This window comes from Chrysemys picta, chromosome 1 (genome assembly GCF_011386835.1).
Source record: "Chrysemys picta bellii isolate R12L10 chromosome 1, ASM1138683v2, whole genome shotgun sequence".
In the NCBI taxonomy this organism is placed as follows: Eukaryota; Metazoa; Chordata; order Testudines; family Emydidae; genus Chrysemys; species Chrysemys picta.
Window position 1 is genome coordinate 344,396,443 of NC_088791.1, and position 19,481 is coordinate 344,415,923.

General features: G+C 48.1%; 1 protein-coding gene across 1 annotated transcript in view; it reads left to right on the plus strand.

Moving 5' to 3' along the window:
- The first annotated feature begins 8,285 nt into the window (after window positions 1–8,285).
- RNF169 (ring finger protein 169) overlaps window positions 8,286–19,481 on the plus strand; it is a 37,752-nt gene continuing 26,556 nt past the window's right edge. Inside the window, exon 1 of the mRNA XM_065596286.1 lies at window positions 8,286–8,623. Within this exon, the coding sequence (XP_065452358.1) occupies window positions 8,326–8,623 (298 nt within the window). The 5' untranslated portion in view covers window positions 8,286–8,325. The remainder of the gene's footprint in view (window positions 8,624–19,481) is intronic.

Below are 19,481 nucleotides of genomic sequence, written 5' to 3' on the forward strand. Positions count from 1 at the left end.
CCCCAGGACTGGAGAAGTTCTGTGCCCCAGACTATTACTGGGGGGGCATGCCCCTGCTTGCCCCCACTCTGTGTATGCCCCTGAAAGCATCGTTATTTCCATTGAAAATGAAGCACAGAAAGGTTAAGTGACTCAACCAAGGTCCCACTGCTAATCATTGGCAGAGCTGGGAGTGTGAATTGTAGTTGCTCAGGAATAGCCCCTTAGATAGTGAACGTGGATTTTAATGTACAACATGTTTGTCATAGCTTGAGAACAGCATAGCTTGAAGGGGAAATTTTTATTTTCACAGCAGGCTGTTTCCAAGGCAAAGCCTATTTCAACTGATCCCCTAAAGAGCAGGCAGAAGGTCTTCTTGTATTTTTGGTAGGTCGATTAAAGTGCATATCACTACAAAATGGAGTGGGCCTCCTGGCTGACTGACTCTGGGGCCCAAGATATGGGATAACATCCTACAGTGTGACCATTGCATAGGTTATAAACTTGATTAATAATAATTGCACTTCTACAAAATCTTCCGCCTGAGGATCTCCAAGCACTTTGCAAGCACTGTAAGAATTAAGCCTCACACCCAGGTGAGGTAAGCATTATTATCCCCATTTTACAGAAGAGGAAACACTGACAAGAGAGGTTAAGGCCCAAATTTTCAAAACTGGCCACTTATTACGGATGGTCGCATTTGAAAATATGAGTCAACGTGACTTGCAGAAGGCCACAGAGGAAGACCATGGCAGAGCCGGAGACAGAACCCACAAAGCCGGAGACAGAACCCACAATTGCTAACATCTAGGTTGTATGCTTTAGCCATCCTTCCTCTGTAGCTAGGCTTAAACTGAATCAACAAGTAAGCCACATGGACAGGACAGCTTTCTGCCCTGGGCCCCAGTGAGTCTAATGCCGGCCCTGCTTGGCGGACCCCTTGAAACCTGCTTGCGGCCCCTCAGGGGCCTCAGAGCCCACCCCTCCCCCCAGTTGAGAACTGCTGATTTAGAAGGCTCTGACCCTTTAAGGGCACCCTACTGTGCTTAGGGCATCAAAATATCCAGCGCCAACCCCGGGACTGCGTTGGGAAGTGTTCTCTTTCTACAACTAAAGCTACCCTGCCAAGCCAGCTTGGGGGTATTTTTGCAGTTAGGCAGATTGGCAAATGAATGTTCCTCACTAGCCACTAAGAGCCAGAGTTTTAAAGGGCCTATGCGTGCCATCAATGGAAGTCGGGCACTTAGGTGCTTTTGAAAATCTCACCAGGCACCAACCTGCATGTTTGGGTTCCTAAATACCTTTCCAAATCTGGCCCTAACATCTCATCCCAGGCAACTTGCTGTTCTGACTGCATGGTAGCCAGCCACACAGCCTCCATGAACTGAGCCTTAAAAATGCAAACTAGAGTTACATATCATAGAATCTCAGGGTTGGAAGGGACCTCAGGAGGTCATCTAGTCCAACCCGCTGCTCAAAGCAGGACAAATCCCCAAGTTTTGCCCCAGATCCCTAAATTGAACTCACAACGCTGGGTTTAGTAGGCTAATGCTCAAACCACTGAGCTATCCCTCCCCCAAGGTGCCAGGAGAGATTTGCCTCCCGAGCTGGTCCTTCGGGGCAGGGGGGAGAAGAAATCAGGCTCTGAGCTGTCATATACAGCCCACCCAAGTGATCCACCATGCAGCGTGTGGGAGGCAGAGACATCAGGTTGCAAGCTGCTTGCTCCCCCTGTAGTCCCACTTTCAGGGTGATTAGGCCAGGCCTGCTCTTTTGGGTACCCTGTATCTAATGCAGATTGTTACTCACAAGCTGACCTTGTATCACTCACCAATGGGACCAGAGAGAAGGAAGCATTCTGCTCCTCCCAGCCCTGCCACTAATAGGCCAGGTGGGGAGGCAATTCACAGGCTGATCCCTCCCCTTCCAATAGCTCAGGGTCCCCATAAATCTGAGTTCTCAAACTGGGGGTCACGACCCCTCAGGAGGTTGTGAGGTTCTTACATGGGGGGTTGGGAGCTGTCAGCCTCTACCCCAAATCCCACTTTGCAACTAGCATTTATAATGGTGTTAAATATATCAAAAAGTGTTTTTAATTATAAGGGGGGGGGTCGCACTCAGAGGCTTGCTATGTGAAAGGGGTCACCGGTACAAAAGTTTGAGAACCACTGCCATAAATCATTAGGCTAGTTCTTGGCTGGCCCATGAGTTGTGGCTGGGCAGGGTCCCCTTGTACCTTGCTTGTTTTATGCCACATGGCTCTGAAGCTACAAACACTACTAGTCCTCCAGGTAACCAATTGTCTAGCTTCTTTGCTCCAAGCTACTAGTCCCGAGAGATGAGACAAGGCCTATATGTCCCTGATTCCTGGGAAAGGCATGTCAATCTGGATTTCACAGACTGTCTCCTTTAACCTTCTCTCATTCCAAACCACCCATCCTTACCCTGGAGCTGATTTTAAACACCTCTTCAAATCCTGCACAGTGGGGAAAAGTTTCTACTGCCATGTCCACAAAGATCTGCTCTCCGGCAGCTGAAAGCAGTGGTAACCCTGAATTGCAGGGGCTTGTGTGGCGGCAGCAGCAGCAGGGTATGCACACGTGCTGATTGTCTCCGCAGCCAGTGCCTACTGCACACGCCCACTCCCAGCTGCCTGTGCCGGAGTTGTTTACTTTCAAAGCTATTGGCTGTGCTCTTCTCCCTACCCAGCCGGCTGGCACCTGCCGCACAGGCAGAGTTCTGCTGGCAGAAGGGTCTTGGCACAAACACTCACAGCTCATCAGCCATTATTTTGCAACCCCCACTGAAAATTATTTGAGAAGCATTTTGCATTCCTCATCCCAATAAGCCCCCCTTAATTTCACACCTTCCACGATTCAAATATTTAACAGCTAGCCTCCCCTTATTAAAAAAAGAACAGGAGTACTTGTGGCACCTCAGAGACTAACAAATTTATTAGAGCATAAGCTTTATTGTTTGTTTAAGCAACGAAGGCCCATCTGCCCCGTTTTTTTTTACTTTGCTGTAGAGGCCAAATCTTGTTTGCCTTATTCACACTAGGATTATTAATGTTAGGCCTTGGCTACACTGGCAATTCACAGCGCTGCACTTGCTGCGCTCAGGGGTGTGAAAAAACACCCCCCCCCCGAGCGCAGCGAGTGCAGCGCTGTAAAGCGCCAGTGTAATCAGCGCCTGCAATGCTGCACGCTCTCTCGCAGCGCTGCAAGCTATTCCCCTCGGAGAGCTCTCGCAGCGCTGGCGGCGCGACTACACTCGCGCTTCACGGTGCTGCCGCAGCAGCGCTGTGAATCCGCGAGTGTAGCCAAGGCCTTAAACATCTGAAGAACATCTGTTAATTATTTCTATTGTATTATTATTAATACAATACAACCAAACATCTAATACTCAACTCTGAGCTCAAGAGGCGCATAGCTTTGCACCCCCACAGTCACTTGCAAGACTGGGGATTTATACAGCAGTGTAACTAGGCCTGCTGCTTTGCAGATTTTTAAAATGACAAGTCTGAATAAGGACTGGGAATGGCTGAGCCATTACAAACATTGAATCTATCTCCCCTTGTAAGTATGCTCACACTTCTTATCAAACTGTCTGTACTGGGCTATCTTGATTATCACTTCAAAAGGTTTTTTTCTCTTACTTAATTGGCCTCTCAGAGTTGGTAAGACAACTCCCACCTGTTCATGCTCTCTGTATGTGTGTATATATATATCTCAATATATGTTCCACTCTATATGCATCCGAAGAAGTGGGCTGTAGTCCACGAAAGCTTATGCTCTAATAAATTTGGTAGTCTCTAAGGTGCCACAAGTACTCCTGTTCTTTTTAAAATGACAAGATCCCCACCCCCTGATCTTAGATTGTAAATTAGTTAGTCTTAGAGCCCCATTCTCCACCATCTTGCATCCTCGCTGAGGAGAAAGTTTGGGGGCTGTGGATGGAAAAAGTTTGGGAATCCCTGGGTGAAATCAATGGCAAAAGATTGGCTTTTGGAGATGCTTGAACTTCATGGGACACGAGAGTGCAGCTCTGAGAAGCCCAAGCTCTGCAGTGGGTTATTGTGATGCTGTGAGATTGAGGTTTGGAGCAGTCTTCCTAACCCTTGGCAGTGTTGGAAGCATATAGTGATCCCTGGAAAGAAAACCCACTACCCCGCTATCTACTGCAGGGGTGCATCCAGCTCCAGCAAGGGTTAAATCACAGGGTTTGATTGCCATTTGGCCCTTGTTGCCTGGCCAGTTAATCCGACAGGAAGTTTATAACCTGCTAATCTTACCTATGGAGCTCCCCTGAGTTTATAGACACAAGCCAGAGAGCTTGGAGTGAGAACACAGATGGTTGGGAGAGTGGGTTCCCTATGGCTTAGCCCAGTGGTTCTCAAACTTTTTTTTTCCATGGATCACTTGAACATTGCTGAGGGTCTCGACGGACCACTTAATGATCTTTCCAAATGTTGTTTGTACCGTTAGCTAACTATTGTAAAGCGCTTTGGATAAAAGCGCTATATAAAAAAAACCTTAATAATTAACATTTTTTTGTTCTACAAATAAAAGCACACAACTCATATTTTAATACCAGTAGTCTTACCTTTCTAATCCAATGGATGTGCCCTCTTCCCCCACAGCAGCCCCCAAGCTGGGTCTGGGAAGGAGAGGAGTCTCTCCACCTCTGCGGCAGCCCCCAAGCTGGGGCTGGGAAGGGGGGGGGGGTCTCTCACCCACCACAGCGCTGTGGCTGGGAAGGAGGGCCATCTCTCCCCTGCAGCCACAGCCCTGAAGCTGGGGAAAGTCACCTTCTCTGGCCACCGCAAATCTGCACATCCCAAATTCCCCCCACCCACTCTTTTCACCCCACTGCCCCTTCCCACCTACTCCCTATTCCCCCCAAAGCAACCATCTCACTTTATATGTGCATCTTCTCCAGGGTCCAAGCAGCTCCACTAATTAGGTGGGTGGCCCTTCATTCTCTCATGTGCAGCCGCCCAGGCACGCACCTTAGAGAGAACTATCTGCGGACCACCTGAATGGAGCTCACGGACCACAGTTTGCAAACCTCTGCCTTAGCCTGTTTCTGTTTGATCAGAATTGTATTTAATTGTTGCTGTTTAAAGACTTTCAAAGAAGCATCTGGCTGGGATCCTAGAAAGAGAGGTTGTAAATAACCACAATAGCCTTGGCAAATAGAGAAGAGTCTTGTTAATAACAAAGTATCTGACATCTTTTTAAAAAGAAGGAAACATGAGCTTTGTTCAAGGGGGGTTAGAGTGATGGTATGAAGAATGGGTTTTGGGGTAGCTCAAGTTTTGTGGTGGGTTAATGTGGGGGGGGGGGGGAGTGCTGTAAGAGAGGCCTGAGCTGTATGGTATAGATGGGAGCAGTTTGAGTTCTATGGCAGATGAGAGCAAGAATAGGCTCTTAAGGACCCTAAAGAGCCATAGGAATTTAAAGGTTTCAGAGTAGCAGCCGTGTTAGTCAGTATCCGCAAAAAGAAGAACAGGAGGACTTGTGGCACCTTAGAGACTACCAAATTTATTAGAGCATAAGCTTTCGTGGACTACAGCCCACTTCTTCGGATGCATCCACGAAAGCTTATGCTCTAATAAATTTGTTAATCTATAAGGTGCCACAAGTACTCCTGTTCTTCTTTTTATAGGAATTTAAAGCAGATGGTTAGCTGGGAACAATAGAGCTTTATACTGTCTGCTCACTGTGGTATCTGCAAAGGGAGGAGGATTGTCACCCTCTGTCTGCGATTTCGTTGCTGTCCATTCCAGACTTGGTGGTGATGTTGTCTCTCTATGTCCCTAGTTTTATTCATCCATGTTTTGTTTTTCTCATCACTTACTAATGGAAAGTCCCTTTACATTTTGGCTACCGTGAGGTAATTTCTTTCATGCTCCCATCTATTCTGGACACACAAGTAGAAAGTGTCTTTCAATTGCTCCTCTCACCCTATAGCTGCCCAGGTCACCTCTCTGGATTTATTCGGTGGTTTCTCACTCCATCAATATGGTCCCTGAGCCTGTATTTGAGAGCAAGCCTTAGCCTTGTAGAGCGACAGTCTGTTAACCTGCCAGTTCTGGGCAGGGATTTGTAAGCCTAGCTTCTTTTCCATCTGTTCATCCTAGTGATCTGTCTTGTGGTGGCTCAGCCTTTGGTTTAGTGTCTTAAGCATCAACTGGCGGTGGATAAAATTGTTTGCTATTGGTCTTGGGCAAGTGGGAGCAAGGCCCAGAGGTGGCAACAAGGGCTGGCCTGACTCTTGGGGTGTATTGAAGTGAAGGCTCGAGAGTGTGGGCATGGAGGGGGCAGGAGCAGAAGAGACAGTGTTGCCTGATGTGATGCGCATCAGGCATTGAGCAGACCTGTTCTCCGTTTCCCTGCTGGGTTTTGGCAGCCCCTCTGCTCCCCTTCTGGGGCCCAGCCAGCACGGAGGTGAAAAGTGGCTGAGAGGTGAGATGGGGAAGAGTGGGGGCTGAGACTGGATGAGAAGTGGGCCGCTAAGGGGGAGTGAGGTGGGATTGGTGAAAGCTTCCTGCATTTCTCCCCAAGCTCATCACAACAATCTGCCTAGGCATGGCTTCCCCTCACCCAGCCCCTCTCTGGGCTCTCTCCCCAGGCTGTCCCCTACACACTTCACTAACCCCCTTGCTCCAGCTCTCCCCCAACCTCTTACTTCTGAGATAAATGGGGAACAGGGCTCCTGCTTCCCCTACACCTGCACTCTGGGCTGGGGCAGAGACCCTGAGGGAGAAGCCTCTGATATGGGCAGGGGGTTGGGAAAGCATGAGGGGGGCAGTGGGGTAGGGAAGACTGGTGTAACCCTGGTCCAGGCGGGGGAGGTCTGGGGGGGTGCAGGACAGGCTGGTGTAACGCTGGTCCAGATGGGAGAAGTCGGGGGAGCAGTGGGGTGCTGGGGGATAGGACAAGCTGGGATAGGGCCTGGGTGGGAAAGGACAGGGGACGAGTAGGGTGCTGGGGGGCAGGGCAGGCTGGGGTATCCCTGGGCCAGGTGGGAGAGGTCAGGGGCAGGGAAGGCTGGGGTAACCCTGGCCCAGGTGGGGTGTGTGTGTCAGGGGACAGTGGTGTGCTTGGGCGCAAAACAGGCTGTGGTATCTCTAGCCCAGGTGGGGGTGTTTGGGAGCGGGGGAGGCCGGGAGTGGTGGGGTGCTGGGGGAGGGCAGGCTGGCCCAGGCGGGGGGAAGTGAGTGGGGGGGGGTGCTGGGAGGCAGGGCATGCTGCCCCAGGCGGGGGACGGGGTGCTGGGAGGCAGGGCAGGCCGGCCCAGGCGGGGGACGTGGGGGGGGTGTGCTGGGAGGCAGGACAGGCTGGGGAAGTGGGGGGGTGCTGGGGGGAGGACAGGCTGGCCCAGGCGGGGGACATGGGGGGGGTGTGCTGGGAGGCAGGGCAGGCCGGCCCAGGCGGGGGACATGGGGGGGGTACTGGGAGGCAGGGTAGGCCGGCCCAGGCGGGGGAGATGGGGGGGAGAGGGCTGGGAGGCAGGACAGGCCGGCCCAGGTGGGGGGGAGGTGAGGGGGGGGGTGCTGGGAGGCAGGACAGGCCGGCCCAGGCGGGGGAGATGGGGGGGACAGTGCTGGGAGGCAGGGCAGATGGGGGGGGTGCTGGGAGGCAGGACAGGCCGGCCCAGGCAGGGGAGGTGAGGGGGGGGTACTAGGAGACAGGGCAGGCCGGCCCAGGCGGGGGAGATGGGGGGGGGGGGCTGGGAGGCAGGGCAGGCCGGCCCAGGCGGGGGAGATGGGGGGGGGGGGGGGCTGGGAGGCAGGGCAGGCCGGCCCAGGCGGGGGAGATGGGGGGGGGGGCTGGGAGGCAGGGCAGGCCGGCCCAGGCGGGGGAGATGGGGGGGGGGGGCTGGGAGGCAGGACAGGCCGGCCCAGGCGGGGGAGGTGGGGGGGGGGGGGGCTGGGAGGCAGGGCAGGCCGGTCCAGGCGGGGGAGGGGGGGGGGCTGGGAGGCAGGGCAGGCCGGCCCAGGCGGGGGAGATGGGGGGGGGGGGGGCTGGGAGGCAGGGCAGGCCGGCCCAGGCGGGGGAGATGGGGGGGGGGCTGGGAGGCAGGACAGGCCGGCCCAGGCGGGGGAGGGGTATGGAATCCGGCCCCTCCCCCGCTCCTAGGGGCCAGACTGGAACGTCAGGAGCTGCACGCGGAGGCGGCGCATCGCGGCAGTGGCTGGTGAATACTCACGAGGGGGCGGGGACAACCTACGGAGTCGCGTGAGCTCATGAATATTACCCACCCTGCCCTGCTGAATATGCATGAGGTGGGCGGCGCCGCGGCCTAACGCTCCGCTCCGTCCCTTCCAAGGGTGAGAAGATGGCGGCGGCGGGCCCTGGCGGCCGGGCCGCGGCACCGGTGCGGCGGGGCCGGCGGCGGCGGGCGCAGGCCGAGGAGGAGGCGGGGGCGGAGTGCCCGCTGTGCCGGGAGGCGCTGGTGGAGGCGGTGACGCCGCCCTGCCGCCACTCGCTCTGCCGCTCCTGCTTCCAGCGTTGCCTGCAGGGCCCGGGCCTCTGCTGCCCGCTCTGCCGCAGCCGCCTCTCCACCTGGGCCCGCCGGCAGCAGAGCGGGGCCGCCGCCGCGGGAGGAGGCGGGGAGCCGCGAGCGCCGGACGAAGGTGCGGCCGCCTCCGGAGCCTCGCCTGAGCTACGCAGCCGGGGGGAGGGAGTTACATGCACTGAGTGCGCGGGGCTCGGCCGGGGGGCGGGGCGCGGCGCGGGGCTGTGGAGGGGCCCCCTCCCCCCCCGGATCAGTGACACAGTGCGGTGCAGGGGTTACATGCACTGAGTGCGCGGGGCTCAGCACTGGGGTAGGGGCGCAGGGCTGTGGAGGGGCCCCCTGGGATCAGTGACACAGTGCGGTGCAGGGGTTACATGCACTGAGTGCGCAGGGCTGTGGAGGGGCCCCATGGGATCAGTGACACAGTGCGGTGCAGGGGTTACATGCACTGAGTGCGCGGGGCTCAGCACTGGGGTAGGGGCGCAGGGCTATGGAGGGGTCTCCTGGGATCAGTGACACAGTGCGGTGCAGGGATTACATGCACTAAGTGCATGGGGTTCAGCCAGGGACAGGATGCTGGGCTGTGGAGGGTGTGTCCCTCCCCCCCCCCCCCGGGATCAGTGACACGGTGGCGTGTGGGGGTTACATGTATTGAGTATGCTAGGTCTCAGTCCTGGGGGCGGGGCTCTAGGTTGTGAAGAGGCTATTCTCACCACCATCACACAGTGAGGGATGAGGGGATTACATGCACTAAGTCTGCTGGGGCTCAGCTCATATCTTAGTGTGTTGGCACTCAGCTCATGGGGAGCACTGGGTTGTTCTTTATCCCTCTATGGTATTCTGCTGAATGGGGGTGCAGGAAAGGGCCTGGAGTGATTGCGTTTGGGGCTCAGTATAGAGATATTCTCAGATTGTGCAGATTCTGCACACCCTTTTAAAGTTATTTCTAGCCTTCATAGTTGCATAGTGAACTTTCCAAATAAATAATCCATAAAAGGCTATCTGCCTCAGTCTACAGAAAGCCTGAAACATTGACTCAGCAACGTGTGAACTCTCTTGCCCCCATCATTCTAATTGGGGTGGATTAAGACCTTGTTGTCATAATCTAGTGTGATTGTTTTCTTGGTGTTAGCTTGCTTCCTTGTTACTGCTTCTCAGCATAAGTCATGCCGTTGTCCGATAGTACTGACTTTCAAAAATGGTAGGTCTACATAAAGGGCGGATATGTTATCCAGGGTTACATATCCTGTCACATCAGTAATTAACCTTTAGGCTGAAGGCCACGCAAGCTTTTAGTAAACTAGAACAGATTGCAGACCCTCTTTCTTTAACATACAGCTTCTTGCATCTCATCTTGAAGCTGGTAGCTTTACAGGAGTTGGTAGCTTCTCAGACCGTCTGGGTTGGCCTTGCAACTGTAGTCAAGAGACAAGATCAATTGGAAAAAAAAAAGAAAACAGACCCTCAATTTTTCTTGAGCTGACCTGCTCATGTTAGAATAACTTCTTAAAATGGTGAATTGAAAGAGTAGAGGGAACAGTGTCATTGACACGTCTCTCGTTTCTACATTTAACTACATCATATAGTTAATCAGTTGTAATGTGTCCTCTAAATAAGTAGTTTCCCATTTTATTTGTGTGTGTCATGCCAACATGGAAGAGAAAAGCATGAATCGCTAACACAGTGTGATTTGAATACCACAAACACTGACAGATGGCCTCTGGGTCAAGGGCAGTACCTAGAATTACTTTAAAATAACTCTTTGAAATTGACTGGACACCAGTTGACAAGAACAGCCATACTGGGTCCATACCAATGGTCCATCTAGCCCAGTATCCTGTCTCTGAGAGTGGCCAGTGCTAGATGCTTCAGAGGGAATGAACAGAACAGGGTAATTTTGAGTGATCCGTTCCGTATGGTCCAAGCCCAGCTTCTGGCCGTTGGGAGTTTAGGGATACCCAAGGCATGAGGTGGTGTTCCTGTCAGTCCTGGCTAATAGCCTGTGATGGATCTGTCCTCCAGGAATTTATCTAGTTCTTTTTTTAAACCCAGTTATGAGGTTCTTTTAAATAAAAAAGTTGGCGTCGACTATGGGCAGCATTTATTGTATTTGAGCTGCCTTTGCCTTCATGCTGTCCTTTGGTTATCCATCACCCTAAATGTTGATTGACGGGGGTGTGTGCTGAGGGGAACCAGAGCTAAAAAGCTAGGTGGAAGGTCCTTAAGCATCCGACTTAGGTTATTTTATGAATGTAAGCAGGCAGTAGACAGAAACCAGTGGTTCTTACCATTGAAGTGAATGCAGGATTATTGTGTGAGATATTGATAAATGATATCTCAAGACAAAATACTTTGGAATTAAGCTTGTAAGTACATGGCAGTTGCCTTAAACCAACATTATTACAATATTGAGCTTTTAACAAGTTTCTCTGTAGTGAGTTGTAATAGGTCTGTTCTTAAGGGAGAAGAATGAAAGGAAATAGCCAAGATATTTTAATACAGTAGTTATTCTATTTTAGTCAACAAATAGTGACAACATGAATTTATTTTAGAAAAGTCAATGAAGGGCAGACTGGGATCTTGGGGTGGTGAATAATGTATTATTCCTCTTTTCTGTATATGCTTAGCTTCAGATTAAGTAATAGTGCAAAGTCTTTAAAACTCATTACCACAATTTTGGGTGCAGGAATTGAAAATTTTCCTATAGATTGAGATGGCAGATTGGGAATTATTTTGTAGCTGGCAAAATATATAGTCCAGAAGTAAATGATTACTGAGGTATTTTCTTTGGCATCAGGTTAGTCAGCTGATAAAGTACGGTCAGTTCATCTGTGTGGTGTTAGGAAAAGAGAAAAGTTTAGTGCCAAAGGGTGTCTCTTCTTGGCAAAATGTTTACTAGTACTGAATTAATCACTTCCTTTGGCTAATTCCTCGTCCATCTGTAAAGCAGGCAGCAACACAGTTGAGGGAACACTCACTACAAACAACTGTCTTCTAAAAGTTCTAGCTATTACAGCACTTGATCATTTAAAAAATGAACTCTTCACCACTGATGCTTTGTCATTAGCAATGCACCATTCGTTAATGCTGCTGTTTAGACTCTGGAGACTGGACAGTGTAAACAGATTACAGACTAGCTAGTTTCACTTTCTCCTTCTCAAACATTAACATAAGGTTTGTCTTCACTGCAGGAGTTAAAGGCGTGGACGAACCTGTAGACTGCTCTTAAGTCTCTTCCCCTCCTCCTCCCCGCCCCCCGTAAATTGTTAGCTGTCTTGGTTGTGTAGAAAGCATTCAAAATGAAACCCAAGAGTAGCTGATGCAGTGTATTGTCTGCAGTGAACCTGAAAGGGTAGTTCTGAGGTGTGAACTGCCTTCTTCCTTGCGGTGGTGGTTAACTCAGTGATATGTCAATAGCAGTATGTCAATATTGTTAGAGTAGATTGTGTAGATCTTCATAATATGATATTCTTCCTTGAGTGTCTACAGGTTGTGGGTAGGTCTTTAACAAATAGCAGTGTTGAAAGGGAACTGGGCTTAGCTTTAAAAAATTTAGGAAACTCTGTGTAGGGGGAGGGATAGCTCAATGGTTTGAGCATTGGCCTGCTAAACCCAGGGTTGTGAGTTCAGTCCTTGAGGGGGCCACTTAGGGATCTGGGGCAAATCAGTACTTGGTCCTGCTAGTGAAGGCGGGGGGCTGGACTCGATGACCTTTCAAGGTCCCATCCAGTTCTAGGAGATAAGATATCTCCATTAATTAAAAATTAAAATTAAAAAGTGTTAAAACGGTGGTGTTCCTCTGCTACAGTTAAAATAATGTAGACAGGACTATGGGGTGGGATTCATGAGGGAAACTTAAGTGCCTAACTGACACTTTAGATGCCTACATCCAAAATTCAGATCTTCATAACCTGTGCTCAGCTGCTGCCTAACCTGGTAGGTGACTAAATTCCCATGGTGCCTAAATTTCTGCTACTGGGCATGCACACAGCCACCTCAGTCCTGAAATCACTGAGCATTCAGTACTGAACTCAAGCCTAAGCCTCTACAGGATTCACAAAGTAGGATCAGGTCCTACAGGCAAGATAGGAGTAGATGTGGTCTGAGGCCACTTTACGGTATGTCTACCAGATTGAGTCCCGCATAAAATACAGATGCTCCCCTGAGGATGAGGACCAAGAGGTCAGACATGGAGCTGTTGTTCCATGAAAAATGTTCACTCATGGGTTATATTGTGCTCCTGTCTCCTATCATTTTTCTGTGCGAGTTCATTTGAGAGCATAGTGATTGACTGGTTTCAGGCATGTTGTTGGGGCATTTAGTGCGTTGGATGAGGTATACCACATGTTGTGATAGGCATGAGTAGGACCATGGATTTTGAAAGGTGTGTTGGGAGGATATTGATCATTGTAGCAGTGAAATTTTATCTGCAGGGTTTGCATCAGTTGTTGTAGCGAGGCCTAGTGCCACTTTGAACTGGTGGGTCCTGTTCTGTGGGGAGCTTGCTTCTGATGATGAGATTGGGATGTTTTTAGGCCAGAAGAGGGGGTTCAGGAAATATTTCTTTCAGGATGGGGTCCTCATTGATGATACCTTTTATGGATTCCAGTGTGGAGTGGTATGTGACAAATAGGAGGGTGCAGTCAGAGGATTTTTTTGTTTGTTTGTTTTTCCCATATTGAAGCAGGTTCTTTCTGGGTATTTGGGTAGCCCGTTCCATGATGCAATCTATTTCTCTGGTGGAGTGTCCTTGTTTGATGAAGTCAGTTTTAAGTGTGTTAAAGTGTGTTTATCAGACTTGCTTCTTGAATCATATCCTGTGGTATCCAAGTGCCTGGCTGTAGATAACTGATTTCTTCACTGCATCGACGCAGTTGCACTGATGCAGCTGGGCAACTGTAGTGCTTTAGGGAAGACGCTCTATGCCGGTGGGAGAGAGCTCTCCTGTCAGCGTAATTAATCCACCTCCACAAGAGGTAGTAGCCATGTCAGCGGAAGAGCTTCTCCCACCGACATAGCACTGTCAACACTGGGCGTAGGTCAGTATAACTACATCGCTATGGGGTATGGATTTTTCACACCCCTGAGCGACATAATTGTACTGAAATAATTATGTACTGTAGGCCTGTGTCTGTGAAGGTAAGTGTGGTGATCCATGGGTTTCTTGTATATACTCTGTAGGGTTCCATTGTTGAATCTGATAATAGTATCCCGGAGGTTCATGCTGGTGAGGGAATGTTCTGTTGTTGAAACTAAAACTAAGTTTTGTAGAATCCCTTTTAACAAAACTTAATTTGGGGCATGTACTAAAATAAAATAGAACTCTTTGCATTGTACAAAGAAGATAAATTCCTTAAGAGTCGAGGGAGGGAATGGGAGTGCATAACCCAAGGCTAACTGCCAACAAAAGAAATCCAGACAAAAAGCCCTCTGCGCTGTGAAATGTGTGAGGCTCATGTCAGTTTGACTGTGCTTCTGCTTTTGTGAAAGCACTGATGGTGGCAGTGGGGATGGTGGCAAAGAAACATATGATCCTGTGTAAGAAGGGAGACAAATGAGAGGCAAAAACACAGATCTTGTCTATGCTGGGCAAGTGCATCCTGTTGGAAAGTGTGTTAATAAGCATGATGTTAAACACTGTTCGGCCCTGAGTGTCCTTGTGTAGACTAGAAAAATAGGTAGCTTGAAAATTATTTTACCTCAACTACCCTGTCTAGTTAATGTGTTTTAAATGTGAATGGTCTTGTTCGTACAAAGGCCAAATAATAGTTAACATTTGATTTGTTAGTATGGCTTCTGTCTACACCAGTGCTTTTCAACCTGGGGGTCCACAGACTGTGTCTAAGATTTCCAAAGGGGTCCGCAGCTCCATTTGAAATTTTTTAGGGAGTCTGCAAACGATAAAAGGTTGAAAACCACTGCTCTAATCAGTGCATTTCCCAGGATGGATAAGGACCCAGGCTATGTCTACACCACCGCGGTAAGACGACCTACACTCCATAACTACAGCTATGTGAATAACATAGCTGGAGTTGATGTACCTTAGGTCGAGTTACCGTGGGGTCTACATCGCGGGGGGTCGACGGGAGAAAATCTCCCGTCGACTTACCTTCCTCTTCTTGTCGGGGGTAGAGTACAGGGGTTGACTGGAGAGCGATCTGCAGTCAATTTGGCAGGTCTTTACTAGACCCGCTAAATCGACCGCCAGTGGATCGATTCGGAGCGTTGATCCCGGCTGTAGTGTAGACCTGCCCCCAGTGGGAGAAACAGCTCAAACAATGTGAAGTGGGGGATAGAGCCATAGTAAAGGGGTAGGAGACTGACAGAAGGAGGGAGTTGCTGGATGAGTGACAATGACTCCTAGCTGAAAACAGCATTTGGTACCTCATTCTGTTGACCAGCAGAGATTGGGACAGCTGAAGATAGAGCACTTAGCAGCAAAAATGTATTAGAATGAAAATAGCTATCTATAAATCTAACTATAGTTTTAGTGCCCCCTCCACCCCACCCCACACACACCGAATTAAACCCCTTTCTTTCCCTTTCCACATAAGCACTTGAGAATTGCTCAGAGCTCTGTGTGTCTTTTATAGGGTGGGGGCCCATTTTATTCCCGCTGCATTCAAAAAATGAAACAGCTTCTCTAGGTAGGAGGAATATCTCTTTACAAATTGAAGCTTACCCCCAGTTCTAGTAGACCTTCATGAATCTGGCAGCTAGTTTGTATTCAGTGTGTTGCTGTCATTCATAAAATGGCATGTTACTTATGAAAGAGCTTCAAACATCCTGCTTCTTGTGACTTCCCTGTCCTAGCATGGGGGTAACTGGGGAAATCTTTATTTCACTCTCTGCTGGCCATAACATGCAGAGATAACATTAGTACAGAACCAGCCTATTATAGAGGGCACAGATTATACCTAAGGATTTTTTAAAAAAAGACTAATTTATCCATTATGCTGTCTAATATTTGCCATAGTAAAAATGAATAATAATAATTTAGATACAATTTAGGCCTGAGTCAAGCATTGCAGATTAAGGACACTTGTTTGTTAACTCACTGGTAATAATCAAATATTAAATTATTATGTGGCGGAACCCTAATGCCCCAGTGAGGATTGAGGCCCCATTATGCTAGATGCTGTACCCACACATAAAACAAGGTCCCTACCCTGCAGAATATATAATCTAAAAACACAAGTCAGACAAATCCTAATACACAGATGTGAGCAAAACATAAAGGTACTAATCTTATTACTTACATTTGTTTCCCCCATGAACCATCCCTTCTACCACCATCTCCCTAATTAACTATTGGAACAGATTACCAAGGCATGTGGTAAATTCTTCAGCACTTGCAGTCTTTTAAATCAAGATAGGAAGTCTTTCTAAAATGCATGATCTCGTTAAGCTACAAGTTATTGGACTGGAAGCAGGAACCACTGAGTGAAATTCTATGATCCATGTTTTGCAGGAGGTCGGAGTAGATTATTTGTATTTCAGTAGCACCTATGAGCCCTGCATATAGACCAGGACCCCACTGTGCCTGCCATTGTACAAACACAGAACAAAGAGACATAGTACCTGCCACAAAGTGTTTGCCGTCAGAAAACAGACAAGAGGTGGATACTGACAGATGGGGCAGCAGAAGGAAACCATGAGACAGTATTGGTCAGCATGATAGGCAGCAGTCTCACCATACTTGCTGCCTAGCTATTGTCAGGTTTTAGCAGGCAGATGATTTTGGAGATTATTACAAAGTCCCATCTGTCCTTGAAGTATATGAATCCTTCTGTTTGGGTTCCTCGGCCAGTATGCTCCTCCACTGCTGACTCAAAGTGCTTCCCTTTCAATCTCTATGGCCCTTTCTATTATATTTTATTTTAATGCTTGCCTGTTGCCTCACCCTTCTGTATGTCTCCTTCCCAAGGCTGTTTCAGACCCTAATCAGCATCTACACCTTCCCTTATTCCTCCTTTGTGCATTTTCAGTATACTTCACAGTTTGGCTGTCAAGGGTTCTGAGAGCATCCTAGGTCTCTGATGGTCTGCTCCCTCTGTCCCAGTGCTGCTCTGGTTGCTGCTGCTTGGGGCTGACTCTTGGGAGTTAATATCTTCTACTGTCTGCATGTTTTGGGACGGCTATGGGGATATTACAAAACTATATGGCATAAATTGTCCAAACCTTAGGATAATGTAAGTGTTTGCTAGGGTTTGAAGAATGAATTCCACTCTCTAAGACCATCTTTACTATCATAGAGATGGAAAAGACTTACTAGGTCATCTAGTCTCTCTCTTTCTGGCCTTGCAGGATTCTTCCATGCAATGCATTCTCGAGTGCTTTGCCCAGTCTAGTTAAATAATGGAATTTCCACCACTTTCTGAGAGAGTAGGCTACTTACTAGCTCTTGCTTTCAGGAAAAAATTATTGATTTATTTTTTTCAGCCTAAATTTTCTTAATTTCTGTCCTTAGCTCCTAGTTATAGTCCTTGGATTGTTCTAAGAAATTCCTTTCCCTACTCAATGTTCACATCCTTAAATCTTTTGTAGGTTATGAAAAACCTGTTCTTTTTCTGAAGATAAAAGAAGAAATAAGTTTTATCAGGACTTCCTTCCTTCCTGCCCCCATTTCTGAACCTCTGTATCACTGAAATATTTACATAAACATAATTTATATTTGAAAGCACTAGGCTCTGACCGTGAATGAAAACATTTACTACTTTAAAATGTAAAAAGGGAAGCAGGGAGACCCTCAAAGTTTTTATGTCTACCAGGAAACCAAGAGTGACAAAGTGGTCTAAGGGCTTGTCTACACTGGCACTTTACAGCACTGCAACTTTCTCGCTCAGGGGTGTGAAAAAACACACCCCAAGCGCTGCAAGTTTCAGCACTGTAAAGTGCCAATTGTAGACAGTGCACCAGCGCTGGGAGCCATTCCCCTCGTGGAGGTGTTGGTTTTTTTCCTAGCGCTGGTGCCGCAGCAGCACTCTAACATTGCTAGTGAAGACATGCCCTAAATTCTCAGAGAGGGGGGCGTAACTAGGGGGAGGGATTAACTGTTGAGAATGGATGGAGTTATGAACTTGAAGGATGGAATTGGTTTGGCAGAATGTAGGAGCTTCTGGAAGATGAACAGGGCATCTGATAATGTTTCCATATAAAGCTAGCTAGTTCATCTTATTTTTCAGTCTTCATATTTTTGCATTTACTAGGTGGCTGCTTCTCATTCTAACTCTAATAAATGTGTCAACCTGTGGAACTCCTTGCCTGAGGAGGATGTGAACGTTCGGACTATAACAGGGTTTAAAAGAGAACTAGATAAATTCATGGAGGTTAAGTCCATTAATGGCTATTAGCCAGGATGGGTAAGGAATGGTGTCCCTAGCCTCTGTTTGTCAGAGGGTGGAGATGGATGGCAGGAGAGAGATCACTTGATCATTACCTGTTAGGTTCACTCCCTCTGGGGTACCTGGCATTGGCCACTGTCGGTAGACAGGATACTGGGCTGGATGGACCTTTGGTCTGACCCAGTCTGGCCATTCTTATGTTCTTTCTAGCATTTAAAATTGAAGCGCCAGATCTATACCCCAAATTCACCCTTGTGAAGGAGGTTGTCTTGTGTTTTGGTTGTATCAGAATGTTGGAAAATCATGGAAGCAAAGTCATGGAAGACAAGAGAGTTGAATTCAGAATTTTGTCAACTTTTAAAATGCCTGTACTGTCCAGCCAGCTCTCTATCAGTTGAGTGTGTGTTTTTAGCATGGCTGAAATTTTGTGATAGGCAAGTGACTGTAAAAAGCATGTAAGTTGATGCAGATATTGATACGGAAAAGCAGGTACAAAAGAGGGGTAGGACCTCACTAGTTAGTAGGCTGGAGACTCTGTTGCTGTGTTCTTTTAAGTTAGTTACACAGTTATGAACTTTTCATTTTGGACTATAAGTATGCCCTCTTATGTTTCAGGAATAAATCTGCTTAAAAACTGACTTATATGGTTTGTGGTTTGGTTTTGTTTCATAAAACCTTTTACTTCTCCCTAACCTCCTCCCCCCCCCTTTTTTTTTTTTGGTGGAGGTTGGGGATGGTTGAAGAGAATTGTAGAACAAAAAAAAAAACCCCATACCTTTTATATAAAATAGGCCTAGCTTGCCTGTATTAATGCTGCATCATGGGTATTTCCTGAATGAGTAGGTGAACTCAGATTGAAACATATTTTTTTCAGGTTGCTTTCTCTTTTGGATTCCTCTTAAAAATTTCTCTGACTCTAGAGTGTCACTTGTCCAGATGTGTGCTACATTAGGAACTTAATAGTGTACCAAAACCCACTGCTGTGGAAGCTTAAAAGTGACTGTTCACCAATATGATAAACTTGGTTTTGTTTCTACTTCTTTGGTTTTTTTTAGTGTACTGGGGAAAGAGTTGAATAAATTGTGTGCGAGACTTAAGACTGCTGAAGTTACTCTGTGCATTGCAAACAAAATAAAAGCCCTGTTTTCTAATTATAGTTCTAATAAGACAGCTAATTGAGAAATTCAAACTGCAAAATGTTTGTGTAGGTGAATAGAATGTAGATCTCATAGGCATGTTGATAAATGTAACAGACCATTTAAACAAAATTTAGAAAATATGTTTAGATTAATAGCTTTGTTTAAATGGAAGCAAGAGACCTGTAGGAATAAGGATATTGTACTGCCTTTGTGAGTAAAGACTTGTAGATGATCTTGCTAGTTTGGTCTAGTAGAGCAGTGGTCTCCAAACTTTTTTGATTGCTCACCCCTATCAAGTAAAAAAAATTTTGAGCACGCACCCCCTGCCGCGCCGCAGGGCCGGCTCTACCATTTTTGCTGCCCCAAGCAAAAAAACAAACACGCTCGGACTCCCGCCCGAACTGCCGAAGCAAAAAAAAAAAAAAAAAAAGCCGCCCGAACTGCCGCATCCCGAAGGATCCTCTTGCACACCCCACTTTGGAGACCACTGTAG